Source organism: Pholcus phalangioides, unplaced genomic scaffold (assembly GCF_987345545.1).
Source record: "Pholcus phalangioides strain wild (caught in Gottingen) unplaced genomic scaffold, Ppha-v1.0 ptg000017l_1, whole genome shotgun sequence".
NCBI classification, from domain to species: domain Eukaryota; kingdom Metazoa; phylum Arthropoda; class Arachnida; order Araneae; family Pholcidae; genus Pholcus; species Pholcus phalangioides.
The window spans coordinates 40782062-40800999 of record NW_028301610.1 but is presented as its reverse complement, the minus strand read 5'-3'; the positions used below and the strand labels follow the sequence as shown (position 1 = coordinate 40800999).

The window sequence follows — 18938 nt, the reverse complement described above, 5'->3', positions numbered from 1 at the left end:
CACGAACAGAAAAAAGTTGGCTACCCCTGGTGAAACAAATAACTTCAATAGAATCTCCTTGAAGAATAACTTTCACTGTGGTTGGTAGTCCAAGTATAACTAGCAGAAGAGCATCAACCCAAACAGATGCTAATATTTCTCGACGAGTTCATTTGCTGATCGTTGATAGTGTCGTGCCATTGAGCATGACATATAAAGTAAAAATCACATGGGCGCGGTAGCCTAGGTCGATAAGACAGTCGCCTAAAGTACCAAAGAATGTTTAGAGGTGTCGCGAGTTCGATACCCGGTTCGTCCTTGTCAGAAAACTTTCCTGACACAGGAGTACAACAAAAGCGGCGACAAGACCGCAGGAAAAATCGCTACCGCAAGAAGTCTCCCATCGAGGGGTTAGCGCACCAACCCCTCGACGAGTATAAAAAACAAGCCTGCCATTCGGAATCGGCAATAAATAGTAGGTCCCGATCTAATTAGCCCTCGTGTGCAGAAAATGACCGTGGTGAGACAAAAATGATCAAATTAAAAATCACAACAAACATACACATTGCTGACGTATAATCACGTTGGTATCGCACACAAAAGCAAGCACACTTTAACTGGTAGTTTCCTTTTGTTGGATACGATGAATCTAGAGAAAAAATCTCTGATGGAGTTTCAAATTTCAACCAGTGTTTGACAATTTTCAAATTTACAAAATAAATTCTTTAACATTCATTTCTCGTCGGAGACGCTGAATGCTAGCGTGTTTGCAGAGCAGGAAAAGAGTTGAGATGGGGTCCACCCCTCACAGTTGCTCTAGTCCCGGTAAACATATCGACCAGAAGACTATCGTAGTCTCATCTCAGTCAATCATTTAGTCGACTAACGGCTTATGATCAACCTACGATGAGTAATAGGTTCTTTCAGAACTGCTCGAAATGTAGGATTCGTCGATGTTTCCTCGCATCAGCCTTGGGTTTTCGATGAGTCTTTCAAGAGATACACTTAAATACGGCATTTATAATAGTGACAATGTCTGTATAACTTCTGTTCTACATGTAGAATGGGAAGAAAAAATATCGCATAAACTCAATTATCCGATTCAGTAGTTTTATAATGATTCTTGGATAATAGTCGGAATTATCAAACTTATCGAAATTTTCATTCTTCAATATCTGATTTAACAAACTTTCCCTCTTCAGACACATACGTTCTGTAATTTTGTAACATTACGTTTTTATGCATGGCCCTTTTTATATTATGTTTCTTGATATGGTGTAGCTTCAGCGAGATAGAAACCATACCTGAAGATATGTTCGTGGCCATGCCGAATTTGAAATCTATCAATGTATCTGGAAACAAGCTTCTGTCTTTACCTTCTAATACATGGGCTCATATATGGAATCAGCTCGAAGAAGTTTACGTGGACCGTAAGTTTGCATTGGAACACTTTATTCTATTTTCTGAAACTGATTGGTCATGTTCACCATTGTTGAACAATCACAGAAGTTTAGTGAACGGAGATTCAGCGTATCTTTTAAAACAATCGTTTTGATGAAATGACCATATATAATCGTGACGACAGTTTCGTTAAAAAACAGAACTCTACAGAGTTTTTTTATACATTATATCGCGTGCTTTTTCGGGATCAAGAAATAATATTTTTAATTTCTTTCTTTTCTTGCTTAAGGCAACCGATTGGAATGCGACGACAAAGTAAAATGGATCTTCGAGAGGAAGTTCCCCAAAATTCTTGATGGGAAATGTTACGGCTACAATTCTTTAAGAGGCAAAAAATTGGAAGAGCTTTCTTTGAAAGACTTTGCATAAAACTTTATATCATTTTACTGAGCGTAAATTGAGGAAGTTTGTTTTATGAGAATTCACTTGTATAAATGAATTTGCTGCAAATGAACTGCGTACTGAATTTAACACGATTTTTGAATACATATAAATGTGGAAAGAATTTTCAGTTCAGAATCATAAACAGTTTTGCTGTATTACATTCTAAGCCAGATACAGAAATGTCAACGGCGGTTCTTGAAGAAAGAGAAGGGGGGGGTGTCATTTTCTCCTCTCCAATAAATATCTCGTTTCACAAAATGAAGTTTGTGGAATGTTAGGGCAATAATTAAGCCATTAATTTTTTCTAGTCTGCAAATGGATTTTATACCAACTGGATGCAATAAACGAATTATTTTTTTGAAAAATTTGATAAAATTAAAAAAGATATATTTTGGCCTGGGAAGGCCTCCGCACGGGGTGCCAAGTTCATCTGTAACGTCATTAAGACTACCTAGCAAGTTTGCCACATTTTGAACCGCAGAATCCTATTTCTTTTCTTATTTTGGCATAGAATCTTCCTGGTTGGCTCACAAACATCGCAAGGTGATTGGATGTGCGACATAGAAATCGCTAATTCTGAGCCCGATCATTTCTTTTCCGCACAACGATGATACTACTTCGCCAAACACCAACTCTGGCCATATCGCTATACTGCAATTTACTGCCATTAATGAGATGGGTTGTAAATGAAGGCGCTGTCTATCAGTGGTCGCCTCAAGCTCGTTATAAAATATCTTTACTATATTTTCCCTCCGATTCGAATCTGGGACCGTGACAACCACCTTCACGGTGGTAGGACGAGCATCTTACTGGTGCTCGTGGGGGACTGACAGATATGGAAAAAATTTGTCACGAGACCTAAAAGGTTAACAAACGCACTTTAATCAGACGCGGAGCCCGGTGCGGAAATAATTTCGATGCTCCTTAGCCCCGATTTTATTTATTTTGTGGGGAAGGGGAATCGGGCATCCAAAGATTCATGCATTATCACAGAATATGTATACAAGAATACTTAAAAAATATACACATTTAAATCAGTAAATTAACACAAAAATTAATTAAAATATTGAATCGATGAAAATTTCGAATTAATAAAAGAAAAAAATCACAGGATTGTGGAAATTCGGGATTAATGCAAAAAAAAAAAATGGAATCGATTGAAATTCAAAATTCATGAAAGAAAAATCTCAGAATTAATGAAAATTCAGAATCGATGTGAAAGTAAATCCCAGAATTCATGAAATCACACAATTCATGAAAATTCAGAATTAATGAGAGAGAAAAGTCCTATAATTGATGAAAAAATACAAGAATTCATGAAAATTCAGAATTAATGGCAAAAAACATTCTATAATTGATGGAAATTCAATTCTAGAGAAATAATTCCACAATTAAGATGAAAACTTCAGAATCAAATGAGTTGAAGCTTAGACACCTTGTTTACTACAAAAAAATATATACAGGATGGTAACTATCGACCGCCCAATTACACACGCGATTCCTTGTGAAAAAGTGTTTTCAGTTTTTTGATCCTGACCCATAAATTAATTAATAATAACGCTTTAAAAAATGATTACGTCACTTCAAAAATCTTGCCAAATTCACCAATCGTACACCAAACGTATAACTTAGTTTGTGGAAATGCTAAAAATATATTAACCCTCACACAGAAATCCAGAAAACGAAAGAGATATAAATACAAGTTTTTTCCCCTCACTTTTCAGGTTTTTACAAGTCAATCAGAGAATATGTTTTTTGCATCTCACATATGCTAGCTTTACAGAGGTTAGCATAGCATTTTGTTTTATTCTCCAGAAAGTACCCAGTTTTTGGTTATAGTTTTTCTAATTTGATGGTATTCCGCATACATGAATATTGTATGCTGAACTACCCTTAAAATATTTTTAGAGGGATAAAGTTATTCTTCACAATTGTTTTTTCTGGCTTAATGACAACCATAAAACTAAACGTTTGTGAGTGGGTTAAAATAGCCAAATTTTTTTCAGAACATTTTCATGTTCGAAAAGAAAATTTTAATGGTTTTAGGGTGTATTTGGGGGGGGGGGGGCTGCTGATTTCAAAACGGGTGTTGATTTTTCGGAATTGGCTCTAGTTTCCGAAATAATGCATAATATCAACATTTCAACAATAGTCTGCAGCCACTAATTTTTGCGTGGAAATTTTTCTTTCAATTTTTTATTTACTTTCCTATTTTATTCAAAACATCATAACATTTATTATAGGTCAATTAATAACATAATAAGTTTGATTAAAAGTCTTCCATTGAATCGTTATTATTTTACTGTTTCCATCAATACTACATTCGTCAAGCTACCATGTTTACATCCTTCATTGAAGTTTTTACGCGTAACAGTTTCGATGAAAGTTCAAAAAAATCCCAAAAATATTGTCGTTTTATTGATCAACATGTAATCTGTTATTTTACGTTGTCATTTTACTCAATCTCGCAGTAAACAGAAATTGCCACATTTTGGCAAATAAATGTTGATTTGGCTAAAAACAATTTCAAACAGATCTCATTTAGCTAACACTTTACAAATCTGGTGATAAATTTGCCAACATAGGGGACGAAGCTAATATGTAATTACAAGGTTATAATATCGCACAACATGGAGAGAAAAAACGTCAATCGTGAAGGCAGAACTTGGCGTCTAAAATGAATTGAATATTTCAGTTAATTTTCACGAAGTGACAACCCGCTGCTGCCGAAGAAACGCACTTTTGTTAGGAGTTTGGTACATAACTGACCATTAGAAAAATGACACGACACGAAATTTCAAAAACTTATAACTCACTCAATATTTGCCTTATCCACAAACGAAAAACACTGTTCTGTATTAGTTTTTCACAAGGAATCACGTGTGTAATTCCAAATATAATTAGGCGGTCGATAATTACCGCCCTGTATATCTGATGCATGTAAATATTTTTCACTTCTGTTACAGTGAGTGTGAGTCCCGGTGCGACTGTACCTGTCACACACACACCCCTGAGGGTGACTCTCTAACTGTACATACAACATTATGTACTATAGAGTACATAGAGTGTAGCCCTGTGGTTTTCAAACATTTTCGGTTCACGGTGCCGTTTGTATTACCGCTGAAAAAAAATTTTCAGCCTAACAGAAAAAACTAGAACTATAATACTTCCGACTTGCACCAGGCCTGCGGTGACACTTTCTTTTTTGGCCGCCTAGTCAGGGTATATGAACTTTTCTGTGACAACAAAGAAAAACGGATGCCGTACTAATCAAAAATTCTTGTTCCTTTGACTCTAGATTTGTCAACATTGGGTTTTATTTCTGCATTATCCATCACCAGGTCTGTGTGTGTGAATAGGGCGCATTTTTGTTTGCGTCATGACCGGCAGCGCTGATTGCAAACAAACATGAGCTGAACGAGATTATGAAGAAAAACGCATAGGACGTAGATGAGCCTCTGTTTAAATTATTTTTCCAAAACAAATATCATTAAATAAGACTTGCGAGCTCTTGAAATGAAAACTTCAACCTCTCTCGTGAAAATGCAATGTTAAAAATATAGTAATAATAGTTCGTCTCTAATTAGCTATGGGTGCTTTTTATTTCTCGCATGTTATCCGTTCACGTGCGTTTAGCCTAATTGCTCTGAATATGCAGTAGAACCTCTCGATAACGAATACCCACGAAACGAAAAATATTGTCCGCTGACGGGGGAGTAACAATATACAACGTAACCTCGTTTATACGACGTTTTGGCTTCTGTGCTGTTGGTCCCTATGCATTTTAATTACCGCAAAAGTGATACACCGGTGGTTATGCATAATCACCAATCGTCGCGACAAAGAAAGTTGATTAAATTTCACTATATTTTTATCACTCTTACCGGCGATTATTTGTAATTCCCAAATAAAGTTGAAAGTCTGATAAATATGACAAATTTATAACCTTTGTATGCTATTATAAACTTTCATCTCTTCATTAAAGCAATTAATTATTTTAGCCCGTACATGATACGTGCACCAAAATATTTTGTAATAAAAATTAAATGAAATTAAAATAAGTCTGAAGATAACATTCATAACATTATCAGTCTTATAATGTCAAGCCATTAACAAATAAAATCAACACACATTACCATTCGAATTCACCATCATGGAGCATTCAGTTAATTAAGTAATTAATTGGTGATTTATCATATTTACTTGCACGAGGTAGGGACATAATCTTGTTGAACGTGATAAATTCACGATTTATACGACCAAAAGTTAATAAATTGGAGTTTTCCTGATTTTACTGTCCGCCATCGAGTGTCCGCTAACGGGGAGTGAAATACATTAAAGCGCTATTCTACGGAACCGGGAATTCAGAAAAAGTGTCCGTTAACGGGGAGTGTCATTTAGGGGAGGTTCGACTGTATATCTTTCATTAAAAAAAATTTGAATTTTTATTTATTTTCAAATAACTTTCATTAATTTTTGATTATTATTATTTGAAATTATTTTTGATTATTTGAAATTATTTTTGATTATTTGAAATTATTTTTGATTATTTGAAATTATTTTTGATTATTTGGAATTATTTTTGATTATTATTATTTGAAATTATTTTTGATTATTTGGAATTATTTTTGATTATTTGGAATTATTTTTGATTATTTGAAATTATTTTTGATTATTATTATTTGAAATTATTTTTGATTATTATTATTTGAAATTATTTTTGATTATTATTATTTGAAATTATTTTTGATTATTTGAAATTATTTTTGATTATTTGAAATTATTTTTGATTATTATTATTTGAAATTATTTTTGATTATTATTATTTGAAATTATTTTTTATTTCCTTAATCAATTATTTCTTTCATTAAATCTGAAATTTGTCCCGATAATTCGGAAATTATTATTTCTATTAATTATTTCAATTTTCATCAATTATGAAGTTATTTCTTTCAAAAAAACGTAATTTTTTCATAAATTATTACATTTAACAATTCTGAAATTACTCTCGAGTCGAGTCTTGACAATTCGCACGTTAACAAATAGCATGTGAGAAAAATAAAAGCTTTTCATAGCTAATTAGAGAACTATTATTATATTTTTAACATTGCATGTTCAAAAGTGTTTGAAGCTTTCATTTCAAGAGCTCGCAAGTCTTATTTAATCATATATTTTTTTTTTAAAAATAATTTAAACAGAGGCTCACACATATCTTCGTAGTATGGCGTTTTCCTTCATAATCTCGTTCAGCTCAGGTTTGTTTGAAATCAAAGCAAAAATACAGCAACCTAATTAAAAATGCAATTAACAAAAATTATGAACAATATATACACGTGATAGAATATTATACAATGCCCATAAAGAATACTTATGGTTGTCATATTCTAAGAATGGATAGCTTCTCGATTTACCCCAACATGTTTATCGTATTTCTTTTTAAACGTGTCAATTGTGTTACAATTTACTACCTCCGGGGGTAAGCTATTCCATTTATCAACCACCCTATTAGAGAAAAATTCCCTGCGACACCATAACCTTGCATTGTCCCTCACCAATCGATAATGGTGTCCCCTTGTAAAAGCAGTCGATTGGCGGTGTACTAAAAGTTCATGGCTCATCCTATCCATCCCATTGAATATTTTGAACACTTCGATAATATCTCCTCGACACCTGCGTTCATCAAATGTAAACATATTCAAAAAATGAAGTCTCTCTTCATAACTCAAGCCCCGTGTGCCAATAAAGACACGCGTAGCTCTTCTCTGCGCCCCTTCAACCAAGTCTATGTCCCTCTGTAGGTATGGTCTCCAAAACCATACAGCATACTCCAGTCCAGGACGAACTAAGCCTCAAAAAAGCGGAAGAATGACTTTTGGAGAACGGGAAGAGACCTTTTTGAAAATGAGACCAAGCATTCTATTCGCTTTTTTGACCACCGCTGAACAATGTTCAGAAAACCTAAGTCGCTCGTCAATGGGAATTCCCAAATCGGTGACCCTAGTTGCATCCGGGATGGTGACACCATTCCATTCAACTCGTAAGAGAACCGTGGGTTGTTAGAACCAAAATGAGCGACCATGCACTTATCAACGCTAAACGTCATGCTCCATTCATTTGCCCATTGTGCAATCCTGTTCAAGTTGTTCTTGAGCAACTCCCTATCGCATTGATTCCCGATTACCCCCATTAGCTTCACATCATCTGCGAATTTGCTAGTAATCCCATCAATACCCTGATCGAGTTTATCGATAATGCGCCCTATATTATTTATTCTTTCTATTTTTTTTCGTTCAGCGAAATTTTACGTAGGGCCGCAACTAGATGCTTGGTCACCCGGGGCAAGCGCTCATTTTGACGCCCCCTTGTAATGTTGAAAGAGAGGTTTCAGAATGAAATTCGCGCTCCCTCGGGTCCAGAGCCAAAGGCACGAAGCCCACTTGTTCCCCCCTAGTTGCGGCCCTGATTTTACACACATTTTCACCGATCCACAGGTGTGAATTACTGAATGGATAGAAAAGTCAGGGTACCGCGGCACACAATTTGGAAACCACAGTAAATCTAAGCCTCTGCGGACCAAGAAAATATATCGCTGAAGAACAGTGGTTCTTAACCTTTTTCCATCCCGCAACCCCAGTGCAATGTGGCTTACCTTCCTGCACCTCCTTGAATAATCAATTTTCTATATTCTTTAGTATTTTTTTTAATCAATCACGTTAATTATCTGTATAAATTAATTTTTATAAACACTCTTTTACTTATTAATTCCTTTTTTCGGCTACTATTAACATTTGTTTGTGCTTTTTTTTACATTTTTGAAATTTGGGAAATAGTTTCAATGAATTGTTCTCGACTTATTGATTCAAACCGGTGCAACAATATACAGGGTGTCCTGTAAGTCCTATCTCGGTCCTTATCTCATCAATCGTTCGTCGTAAAGAAATGGTTCCAATTTAAAGAACGCTCACAAAGTGTGTTCAAAAAAATTCACCCTGTACCAGTTTTGAGAGTGAAAATACAGTGCGTCATAAAATAAAATCTAAATTTTTATATGAATTTTTTTATGAACACACATAGCTACAATGAAAAATGGGATGTCCCTGCCAATACCTCCTAATAAAATAGAGGTATTTTAGATAGCTTAGACGTAATATCAAATCAATCAATTTTAATTTTTTGTTTTGAGCATAGCTCACTACAACAAAATACATATATCAACAATAATATTCGTATTAGTGACAACACTGGTTTAATACACAAAAAATAAAAATTAAGTATTGTTCTAAAACATGCACCCCTTCCAGGAAGGTGTCGTAAGTCAGATCACAAAAATATAAGTCTCTTCCTGAATCCAATTTCAGTTATCTTCATATAGGGACTGCAAACAGTGGACCTCTCGTAAAAAATATGTATGTTTAATTTCAGCGTTGTCCCGCGTGAAAATATTTGTTTAAATTTACATTGTTAATGAAGTAACACCATCTGTATGATGCATACCATGGGCGAAGATACGAGGGGGGAGGGGCAATGCCCCCAGCGTCAAAGATGGAGTCGACTGATCTAATGTATACACGTATATATGAATTGACATCATCAACATCATATATTGTGTGCAGAGCTGAATGCTTTGTGAAATTAATGTGTTAAGGGAATTTTGTTTCTTGATTGATGAAGGATCTTGATCCAGTTTAAAAGAAAAGAAAATCCAGTTTCATTGAAGATTTTCCAGACCTCGAAAAGCCAGTTTTCATCATAGATATTATTCATAGCTTTACATTTAAGTTCCAATACACATATTTTTGTAAATCTAGCGTTTTTCATTAAGACCCCGTTCACGTATTACGTCATCATCGATGGGGGGAGGATGTTTCCGAGTTGCTTACTTTTGATAGATTGAAAGATGCTTACGTCATCAACCACCGTTTATGAAAATATGAAATATTTTTAATGGCATCTTACTCGGTGTGCCAAAAATGAGAAAACCTTTTAATAGTTTGTGGGCACTTGAAGTAACATCCCCCCCCCCCCAACATTCATAAGTGCCCTACAGAGCCACTTTAGTGATCTCTAAATTTCGCTGATCCAAGTGATCTGGAAATGTGTCCGGGCCGCTTAAGTACTCCGGAAATGTGCCACGCATCACTCAAATGATCCGCAATTATATGCCGCGGATCACTTAAATGATCTGAGAATGTGCCGCGGGCAACTTGAGTGATGTAGAACCTCAATAAGTGCTCTTAATTATAAGTGCTCCAAACCCCCAGGGCCATATTTGGTCCTCGGGACAAGGGCCTTTATGTGATTTATCATTATATGGCTTAGAGAGTGGGTCGCAATGAATTTATTAAAGATAAATTTTGAGTTCATAGCCTTCAAATAACATTGAAATTGATTACAACATATAAAGGTATTGTCTTCCGAAATTTCAGATTTACAAAAAAATTATATGTTTTTGCATTAAAAAAATGAATTTTTGATCGTGGTAAGGGGGGCACGAGCCCCCCTATGCCCCCACCCCGTGTACCTCTGATCCTACCAATATGCGTTAGGATTCAGAGGGGCAGAGCTGATGACGAAATTTTGCTGACAAGTGGGGAGGGTGTCAAAAATGGCTAAAAATTTGCTTAAACGGACCCGAACAAGATATGGAGGGGTGATATTTTTTGCACGGAAGGAATTTGAATAAATTCCTTAATTCAAATCGGCATATGATCGGAAGATTGGTCATTACCAACTTCAAAATCAGTAACAAATTTTATAAAAGGGAGTTCTGAGACTAAAAATAAGTCAATAACACTTGCTCCCGAATTACCAAAGTATGTATAATTACCAGCTGAATCGGAGGGCAAAGCTCCATTTAACGAAATCGGATTATTGAAAACAGTGAAAAATCGTAAAGAGTTCGACCCCTCCATTATTTGTTATTTTGTCCAGAGAATTACGGACAATCGTGTCATCCGATTGCAATAATGGAAACTGGATCATACCGCCAACACAAGCGTTCATATCTCCTAATAACATGACGTAATCAAAATTTATAAAATCTGACAACACATCGAGAAATGAAAAAAATCCTCGTCGATTTCGCAATTTTGGGGGAAGTAACAATGATATATTGCATAATAATATCATTGTTACACAATATAATGCATTTGAAACAAGCCAGAGACGATTTGGACACACTGAAAAATCGTGATCTGCACAAGATTTTATATTCATTTTCACGAAACTTTCCTTAAACCCAAACAGATAACCTCCACTGGCCCGCCCAATCTTATTCTAACTGCACACATTGTTCTTGTATTACTACGTAACCGTCAGATTCTATAGTTCCATATTAGTTTCACAAAGAAAGAAGAGTTTGAAATTGTTTCCGGAATTTTGGAATAAAATACCCAATGATTTATTTCAAAAATCCGCAATATTATAGGAAAGGAATTTAAATAAACTAAGGTCAACTTTCACACACAAACACACACACACAATTTGTTTATATATAGTATACTTACATTTATGCTTATCCTCACCAGGCTGTCCAAACTGCATGTATTAAGCACCCCAACTGTAAACGCGATCAAATTCGATGTTTGGCACACACACCACACAACTGCAAAATCTCGCTGCGTATTTTTTTAATTTCAGTTTTGAGCGTTTCAGGAGTCTCATCCGTTCCTTCAGGAATGCCAGCAAAAAAAAAAATCAAGTTTTCTCTTCAATTACTATCTTCAATGTCATCGATCTTTTCCATTCATTTTTTGTTCACCTTAAAAACGTAGGTTCTCAAATTCTTTTCTTTCCACAGCTTCATTTCTGTAGTCTTCAAGCTTTTCTCTAAGGTGTTTACAGAAAATGTTATTCTTTCCAGCTTGCCCTGTATATTATCCACTTTACCAGATTTGCGAAGATCAACATGAAGCGCTAATAAAATTTTTATGCTTTTGCACACATTAAAATTCTCATCAGGCTCGTTCTGTAATTCAGTTAGTTCTTCCATGCGTGATCTTGTATTCCATATCACAGGTGTAGACCCCTCAGCCGGTGAGTTAACTTTACACATTTGTACTGAGAACCAGAGGAACAGGGACGCCGGAAGTCAGAAATCTCCCAGCCAGAGAATGGTCACTGCAGCCGATAGCCCTGCTTAATTCAACTTTAACTGTAAGTCAGAAATGATTGGTGTTGCTCAAAGTATGCGAGTCATTTCTCTATACAGGAAATAATACTTGCATATATTTTGTCTGACCATACGTCCTTTTTTTGAAGTAGTGTCCCGTTTTTTCGAATCTTTGATTTTAGCGATGACCTATTCTTCAACCTACTTTTGTAGTAGTGGTAAAATTTTTACACTACAGTAAAACGTAACAAACCTATGCAGGAGGGGGTATAAGGATCCCGTGTCTGCCCTAAGACCAGTGCCGTCTTAATGCACGGGCCCACCTAGGCACGGCCCGGGGGCCTCAAGACGCGGGGTCTCACAAAATTGAAAACCAGTTAAAATTTTCGAGGATTTGCCGGGTGGGATCTCAGAAAAACCGCTTAGCCCTGGAGCCCGTGATTCTCTAAAGACGGCCATGCCCAAGACAATCAAAAATTAAAATTATTTTTTTGAGTAAATTAAAATATTAAAAGAAAATATCTTTTTATATGTGTGCTATATTTTTCAATTTCTGTTAATTTAAAATCACTGAAAGTTACCCGCGGAACACATTCCCAGATTACTTAGTGATCCGTGGCATAATTACGGATCATTTGTACAGTTCCAGAGCACTCAAGCAGCCCGGACACATTTCCTGAGCACTTGAAGGATCCCTGAAACATTTAGAGATCGCTGAGGAGGCTCTGTATGGAATTTATCATTAGGAAGAATGTTAGTTCAGGTGCCCACAATCTATCCTATTTTATATATTTAGGGGTAGGAACACGACCACCTAGATAGGTTATATAGGAGGTCGTGGTAGGAATCGCAAAAGCGTAGGGAGGGGGGAGGACTTGGAGGTCTGGTCCCCTCCCGAAATGTGAGAAAATGACCGAAAAAAGGGAATAAGATGGCAAATCTATTGTTCTATAACTTTGGTTCCCCCCCCCCCCGAACGAAATTTCTGGCTACGCCCCTGAGGAATCGGCATCCGTTATTTCAAAATATACAAGAATGCTGTGAAATATCCATACAGAAAATGTTAAATACACAGATCAATAAATTAACACAAAAACTGGCGAAAATTCAGCACTGAAGGTAATTTTAAACAAATGAGAGAAAATAAAATCCTGAAACTGATAAAAATTTTGGACTTGATGAATCAAAAATAATTGAAAGAAATAATTCCTGCACCACACACAATAAAAATTCAGAATTTACGGGGGGAAAAATTTCAGAATTGTTGAAAGAAATAATTCCAGAATTGGTGAAACTTCAGAATTAATGCAAGAAGTTATTTCAGAGAATTCATGAAAGCCTCCAATAGTTTACCGTAAGTGCAGAGGCCCACAAAGCACGGTGCCCAGTGCGACCGCTCCTGTTGCACATTCCTAAGAGCGGCTCTCACTTTCACAGCACGGAAATTACTTTTCCTCATTTCTCTTTGACAGCCTCAACCGTTTGTCAGTGAATATATGTTGTTTAAATTTTGTTGACTGGGCAACATCCGTTGGCTGGGATTTTTGGCGGCCCGAAGCAGAGGCGGATTCAAGGTCGGGCGCACCAGGTGTACACCTTGGGCCATGTAAAACCCAAACGTTACACTTTTTTCTAATTTAAAGGGTCCAGTATTTACTTTTGCGCCTGGGGCGTCAGTTCAATTCAATCCGCATCTGCCCCCCACGTAAAACTTTTCACGAGCTCTTCTGTAGTAAATTTACAGCTTGAAAAAAAAACTCAAAAAATTTATGGTAATTGTCCCAGGCCTCAGAGCTGTTCCCATGTCGGCCCTACTCTTGTGGGGTCAAATGCCGAACTCGACCATACCGATATCGGGCGTCGACATCTGCACAATAATTTTAAGGAATTTAAGACTTGAACTTGAAAGTTATTGGCAACATTCCCAGTTTAAACGACAGCGGATGGTTTTTCTACAGTTAATTACACAAAAGAAAGAAAAAAAATATCATTTAGATGAAAGCAAACTTACGTGGGGCTCACATAGGAGCGTTTCATTATTCCAATATAGCAAATTTGTGATTACTCTATCTGACATAAATAGTTCAATCTTACACGAACGGCGAGGAATGGTTCGATTCTCTACATGCAACTGGTCACCCGACAGACATTGAGCGGGAAAAAAAAATTACACACCATAGGAAGTCCAGCAAGGGCCGCAACAAGTGGGGAGCAGACGGGTTTCGTGCCCCACGCGCTAGGCCCGAGGGGGCGCAAATTTCATTCTGAAACCTCACCTTCAACATTACAAGGAGGCGTCAAAATGTGGCGTGACCAAGCATCTAGTTTTGGCCCTGAATTCAGCATAGGAATCCGTATTGCTGTACAGCAGAAACGATTTTTTTTCCCCCTCATGTGGTAGGTATACTGGGGGTGAACTATCTCTGCAGTCCTTAGTAACTACTAGTCCTAATGAACTACCGGTCGGAGGACTGAAGCTAAGGACCGCTTCAACTACTAGTAGTTAAGAGGTACTATGTACTACCAGTCCTTAAGGTCACGTGACGTGAAACAGTAGTTAGAGGGGGAGAAAATTTTTGGTTTCGAGAGTAACAGATCTCTAACCAATCGGGATGCCGTTTGAAGCCTACAACTACTACTAATTATTTAACAATCGTTTTTCCGCAGTGGGTTGTGGCAGCGATTTCATGTTTACAAACAAACATGTTGTAAACAAACTTTTTTTTTCCGAAGGACTCGCCATACATTTTTTTGTCACCCGTGTTTTGCAATTTTTTTTACTCTAATATCGCTGGCTAGTTTAATTATTTTGTAACCGTATGAGGACGTTGCATTTTTCATCTTGGGACTTAGTCAAAGTATTTTTCTTGTTCGAGCTCATGGACCCCACTTTTGGATGCTTGAAGAAGCGAGTATATGGGACCCCAGCTGCATATAAGTGGGTCACATACTGATGAAATCAAAATTTGAAAAAAAAAAATTCTTACAACAAAATGTAAGATTTTAAATTAAGGTTACCGGCACTAGTTGAGCCTATGGCCGTAATGTGCCTTTTCGGGGCAGACTTTCCCTTTTTTTTTTCTGAGAGGGGGGGGGGCTCTTCTTGAAAGGGTTATTATGCAAAATAATTATAGATTTTTGGGCCCCCTATTCACCTCGGGAGCCGTACTTGAGGCCCCAGCTGAATACTGTTTTTAATATTGAGTGCTACTTTTTTTTAAAAACCAATTTGTTAAATGATTTTTTATTATCCATTTTTATTCCTTTTAAATTCATTGAAACAACGAATTGCAAATTCTTTCTGGAGCAATTAAAATAATAAATTATTGATAATTTATAATTAAAAGAATTAACTGCCTTGCTGCGTATTGTAGTTCTGTATTTTAAACTATGGGTTTCTCCTCAGTATTAAAAAATATTATCAGAACATGATTCTCTATGAATGAGCACTTACCTGTTAATGCAAGTGAATACTTCAATATTTAAAAGATATATACTTCTATATTAAAGATCTTTCATCAATTTATCTGTTTCATATTTAGCTTCCAACAAATAACTTCACCTGATAACTTTCATTTGATCGTATATTTCATTTCAGTTGATTAGAAGATGAATGATTGATTGAAGTTGATTAATAGAAACATGAATTGAATAACAACTTGCACACGTGATTTGTCATACAAGAACATTTTATTTCAAACATATATTCATAGAAAGTTATCATAATCACAATTTATTTGTTGTACTTTTCTTAGAAATCGCATCCTTCAAGAATATAATTTTTTGAGATTCATTAATTTTCATTTGCATCTTCAAATGTTTATTTACCTGAAATTAGAAAGAGGAAGAAAAAAACACCTTTATTATGCTTATCAATCTTTAAATGTACTGTATATTTGATTTCAAATTATAACAGTCTTTATTTGCATAAGTAGAGATAATTCATGCACAATAGCACTTTGTTGACTCGCCACCATTTTATCACAGTAGGATCCAAAATGCATTAACTGTGTTTTACAAGGGAGGCCTGGCATTGCACACAGATGCACTTGTTCATGTCTAGATGTATTTACCTAGGGCTTCACAAATCTTAGGAGCCAACATTGCAAAAAAGAAAATCATACTGACACCTAAAATTTTCTATGCAGATCACAAAATATTTGGAGTTTATGTCCTGCATCTTCCAATATGTGAAGATCATCACCAAGTGCTAAAAAAGTTGAATATAATTTGTTTTTACTTTGGATTATTTCTCCTAAAAATATGCTTGGCTGCCAAGAAATTTGGCCGGCACCTAAAATGTTTTTCAATTTTTCGAGCCATGGTTCTACCCTAAAATTTTGGTCAGACAGATGAAGTGAAAAAACCTATTGGCACGCAGCTAACTTCAAATTTTCACTTTACTTTCAGCTTCGCTCTAAAAACATCCTTAGCAACCTCTTGTGGATCAGGGAACCCTATTTAAATTAACATAGAAATTTTGCAGTGTTGTATGGTCTTACTAGTTAAAAAGTATATTATTATTTGTCGTCAAACATATTGTTTTAATATTTCCATTCACAAAATTTGTTCATCAGTAAATATAACACGTTTTTCAAAGAATTAATATTGCTTTTCAGTTAGCAAAGCTTCTAAAGGTTTTTTTTAATGTCCTCCCTCTCATTTATATAGCCAAGACAGGTTTTTCAACAGTATACATGTTTTTACTTGCACTGGTCAAATTTTGAGTGGTACAGGTAGCCATTAAGAAATCTATCTTAATTTGCTCAATTCAATTATGTCAAAAAGAGTTGTTCTTTCAATAGTATCTGAAAAAATTATGATTATAAAGAAAATTACTCATAGCAAGATATTTCTCGAGAAAAACCAATATGGTATGGACTAAAAACAATGCCACCTTCCCCCCAGCCCCTGCTTATTTTGTTTTTGCACACATAAAATGAGTTGCTGAAATTACAATAATTTCAGAGGGAAGTATATTTCTGTTAAGTTTTAGATTGAGAAATATTCAAGTGATTGTACAGTTTACAATTTTTATGAATTTTCTCAACTTAAAATTGAATGTGTATGAAATAGGTTATTTTAATCATGGTGCAACATAAATAAGACACTGAAATACAACATTTCTTAATAAATATGTGAATTTATGTAATACAACCTCTCCGAAACACTGTTATGTCTGCGATCTGATATAACACCAAAATTCTTTGGGTGGGATGGTGGCATTAAATCGGGGGTTCGACTGTATTTGTTCCACTAGGGTTGTTGATACAAATGAAATCAGTGAAAATGATGCGACACAATGTTAAAATTTATGTCATTAAATCATGCATGGAAATATTTTATTTTACATGAAAATAATAATGGAAACTGTTGCTCAAAGTCAAATACAAAGAATTAAAATTACCTTTTGTTTGCTCTGGTATAATTGTTTGGTAACTTTGAAAACCTTCACATAACTTCGTAGCTACCTACAGCCAATTTCCTGGGAAACAAAATTTTTCAAGAGTTAGAAAAATCTCACAAATGTATATACAATATATCAGCTGTTTACTAACAACATCGTTAAAAAATAAATGCTTGTTAAAAGTTTAAATGTTAAAAGTTTCAGTTCCATAACATCTCAAAATGTTATATTTTAAAGTTCTTAAGTATTCGACATGGAAATTTTTTTTCTGTCGTTACCCATACACACAAAATCAAAAACAATTTTTGGCAAAAAATTCAATTTGAACACACACAGCAAGGCCATAACCCAAATACTGAAGTAGTAATATGTTTCAAACACTAATCTGCTTCCTTTCATTATAATATATATATACCTCAACACTAAAAACTGTGCGTGAAATTAAAACTTTGTTTTTTAGTCCCATTGTACGAACTTCATTTTTTATATCAACAAAACAATATAATGATTCCTTATTAAATATTCATCTCAGAGCGAGTTACAGAGTGCAATTTTTAAAGTAGTAGCATATGATTTTTTTCTGAAAATTTAACTTTCACCAAGTATTACAATATTGTTCATTTGAACAGTTCAAAATATCAAATCTATATTTTAATCCTTTACACTAAATTTAGTGCATGAGTTTTACAAAATTTAATATTTAACATTACTGCCAATTTTTACCATGCTTTATTTCAATTTCACCATTACTCATCACAAAAAAATTAATTAAAATTTTTGTCATTTAGGTGCTATAATTTATTATCAATGAATTGTATTTGTTATTATTTATTTACGCATGTGCTCAATTCATTTAGACATAATTTTTCATTAAAAAAAAATTAATGTAGCAAAAAACATAGAATGTAAAATTTCAATTTGATATTATCGTAATTGAAGATTCATCTTTCATTCGCCATGTAAATATTTTCAATACAACCCAAAATATACATGGGCTATTTGATATTTTTCCAGCATTACCAAGTGGGATCCACTGCCCTATTGATTGCGTGACATTATGTCCATTCATATTTTTAAATAATGCATTTACCGAGCAAAAAAATATTAATAATATCTCTAACACTCTTCTTGTATAGTTCGATAGCAATAAAATAATTCTTACCTCAGTAATGAACATGCTAGCACTTCGTCGTGGCTTCGATCGCCGATGTCAACATACACGTATGTATACTACAGCAGGTTTTGGAGGATATAACGATGAATCACTTCAACTTTGATGACACCGAAGATATAATCCAAGTTATGTCTGTCATTATTATCGTGAAAAATTTTTTTAATTCGAAAAAAAGCCAGCATATTTCATCGCTAAATATCACAGCGAGAGCTCGCGGCCAGAGGCAAAATTTCCTCTTTTCCAAGATGGCCGCCGTGAACTACTTTTCTTGCTGCTTTAGGACTGGTGCTAGGCAGTCCTTAGCAGCGGTCCTAAGTAACTACTAAAAAAAAGTCCTTAGCTTAGAGATAGTATCGAAAAGTCGAACTACTGGCCATCTAATGACAAATCGGGGCTTAACTACTTTTTTTCGGCTAAGGACC

At 35.2% G+C, this 18938-nt stretch overlaps 1 protein-coding gene and 1 long non-coding RNA gene across 3 annotated transcripts in view; one reads left to right on the top strand and one right to left on the bottom strand.

Moving 5' to 3' along the window:
• The window catches only part of LOC149073241 (osteomodulin-like), a 104844-nt gene extending 103013 nt beyond the window's left edge, over positions 1–1831 (top strand). For both annotated transcript variants that reach the window (XM_089246179.1, XM_089246180.1), the window contains 2 exons: positions 1261–1409; positions 1670–1831. In XM_089246179.1, coding sequence (XP_089102305.1) covers positions 1261–1409; positions 1670–1809 — 289 coding nt within the window. In that variant the 3' untranslated portion in view covers positions 1810–1831. The remainder of the gene's footprint in view (positions 1–1260; positions 1410–1669) is intronic.
• Positions 1832–15653: 13822 nt separating this feature from the next.
• On the bottom strand, positions 15654–18938 carry LOC149073240 (uncharacterized). Its single transcript, XR_016194404.1, has 3 exons — positions 18505–18938; positions 17343–17420; positions 15654–15763 (listed from the first exon to the last, which is right to left on the bottom strand). It is a non-coding gene; the product is annotated as an uncharacterized LOC149073240 (long non-coding RNA).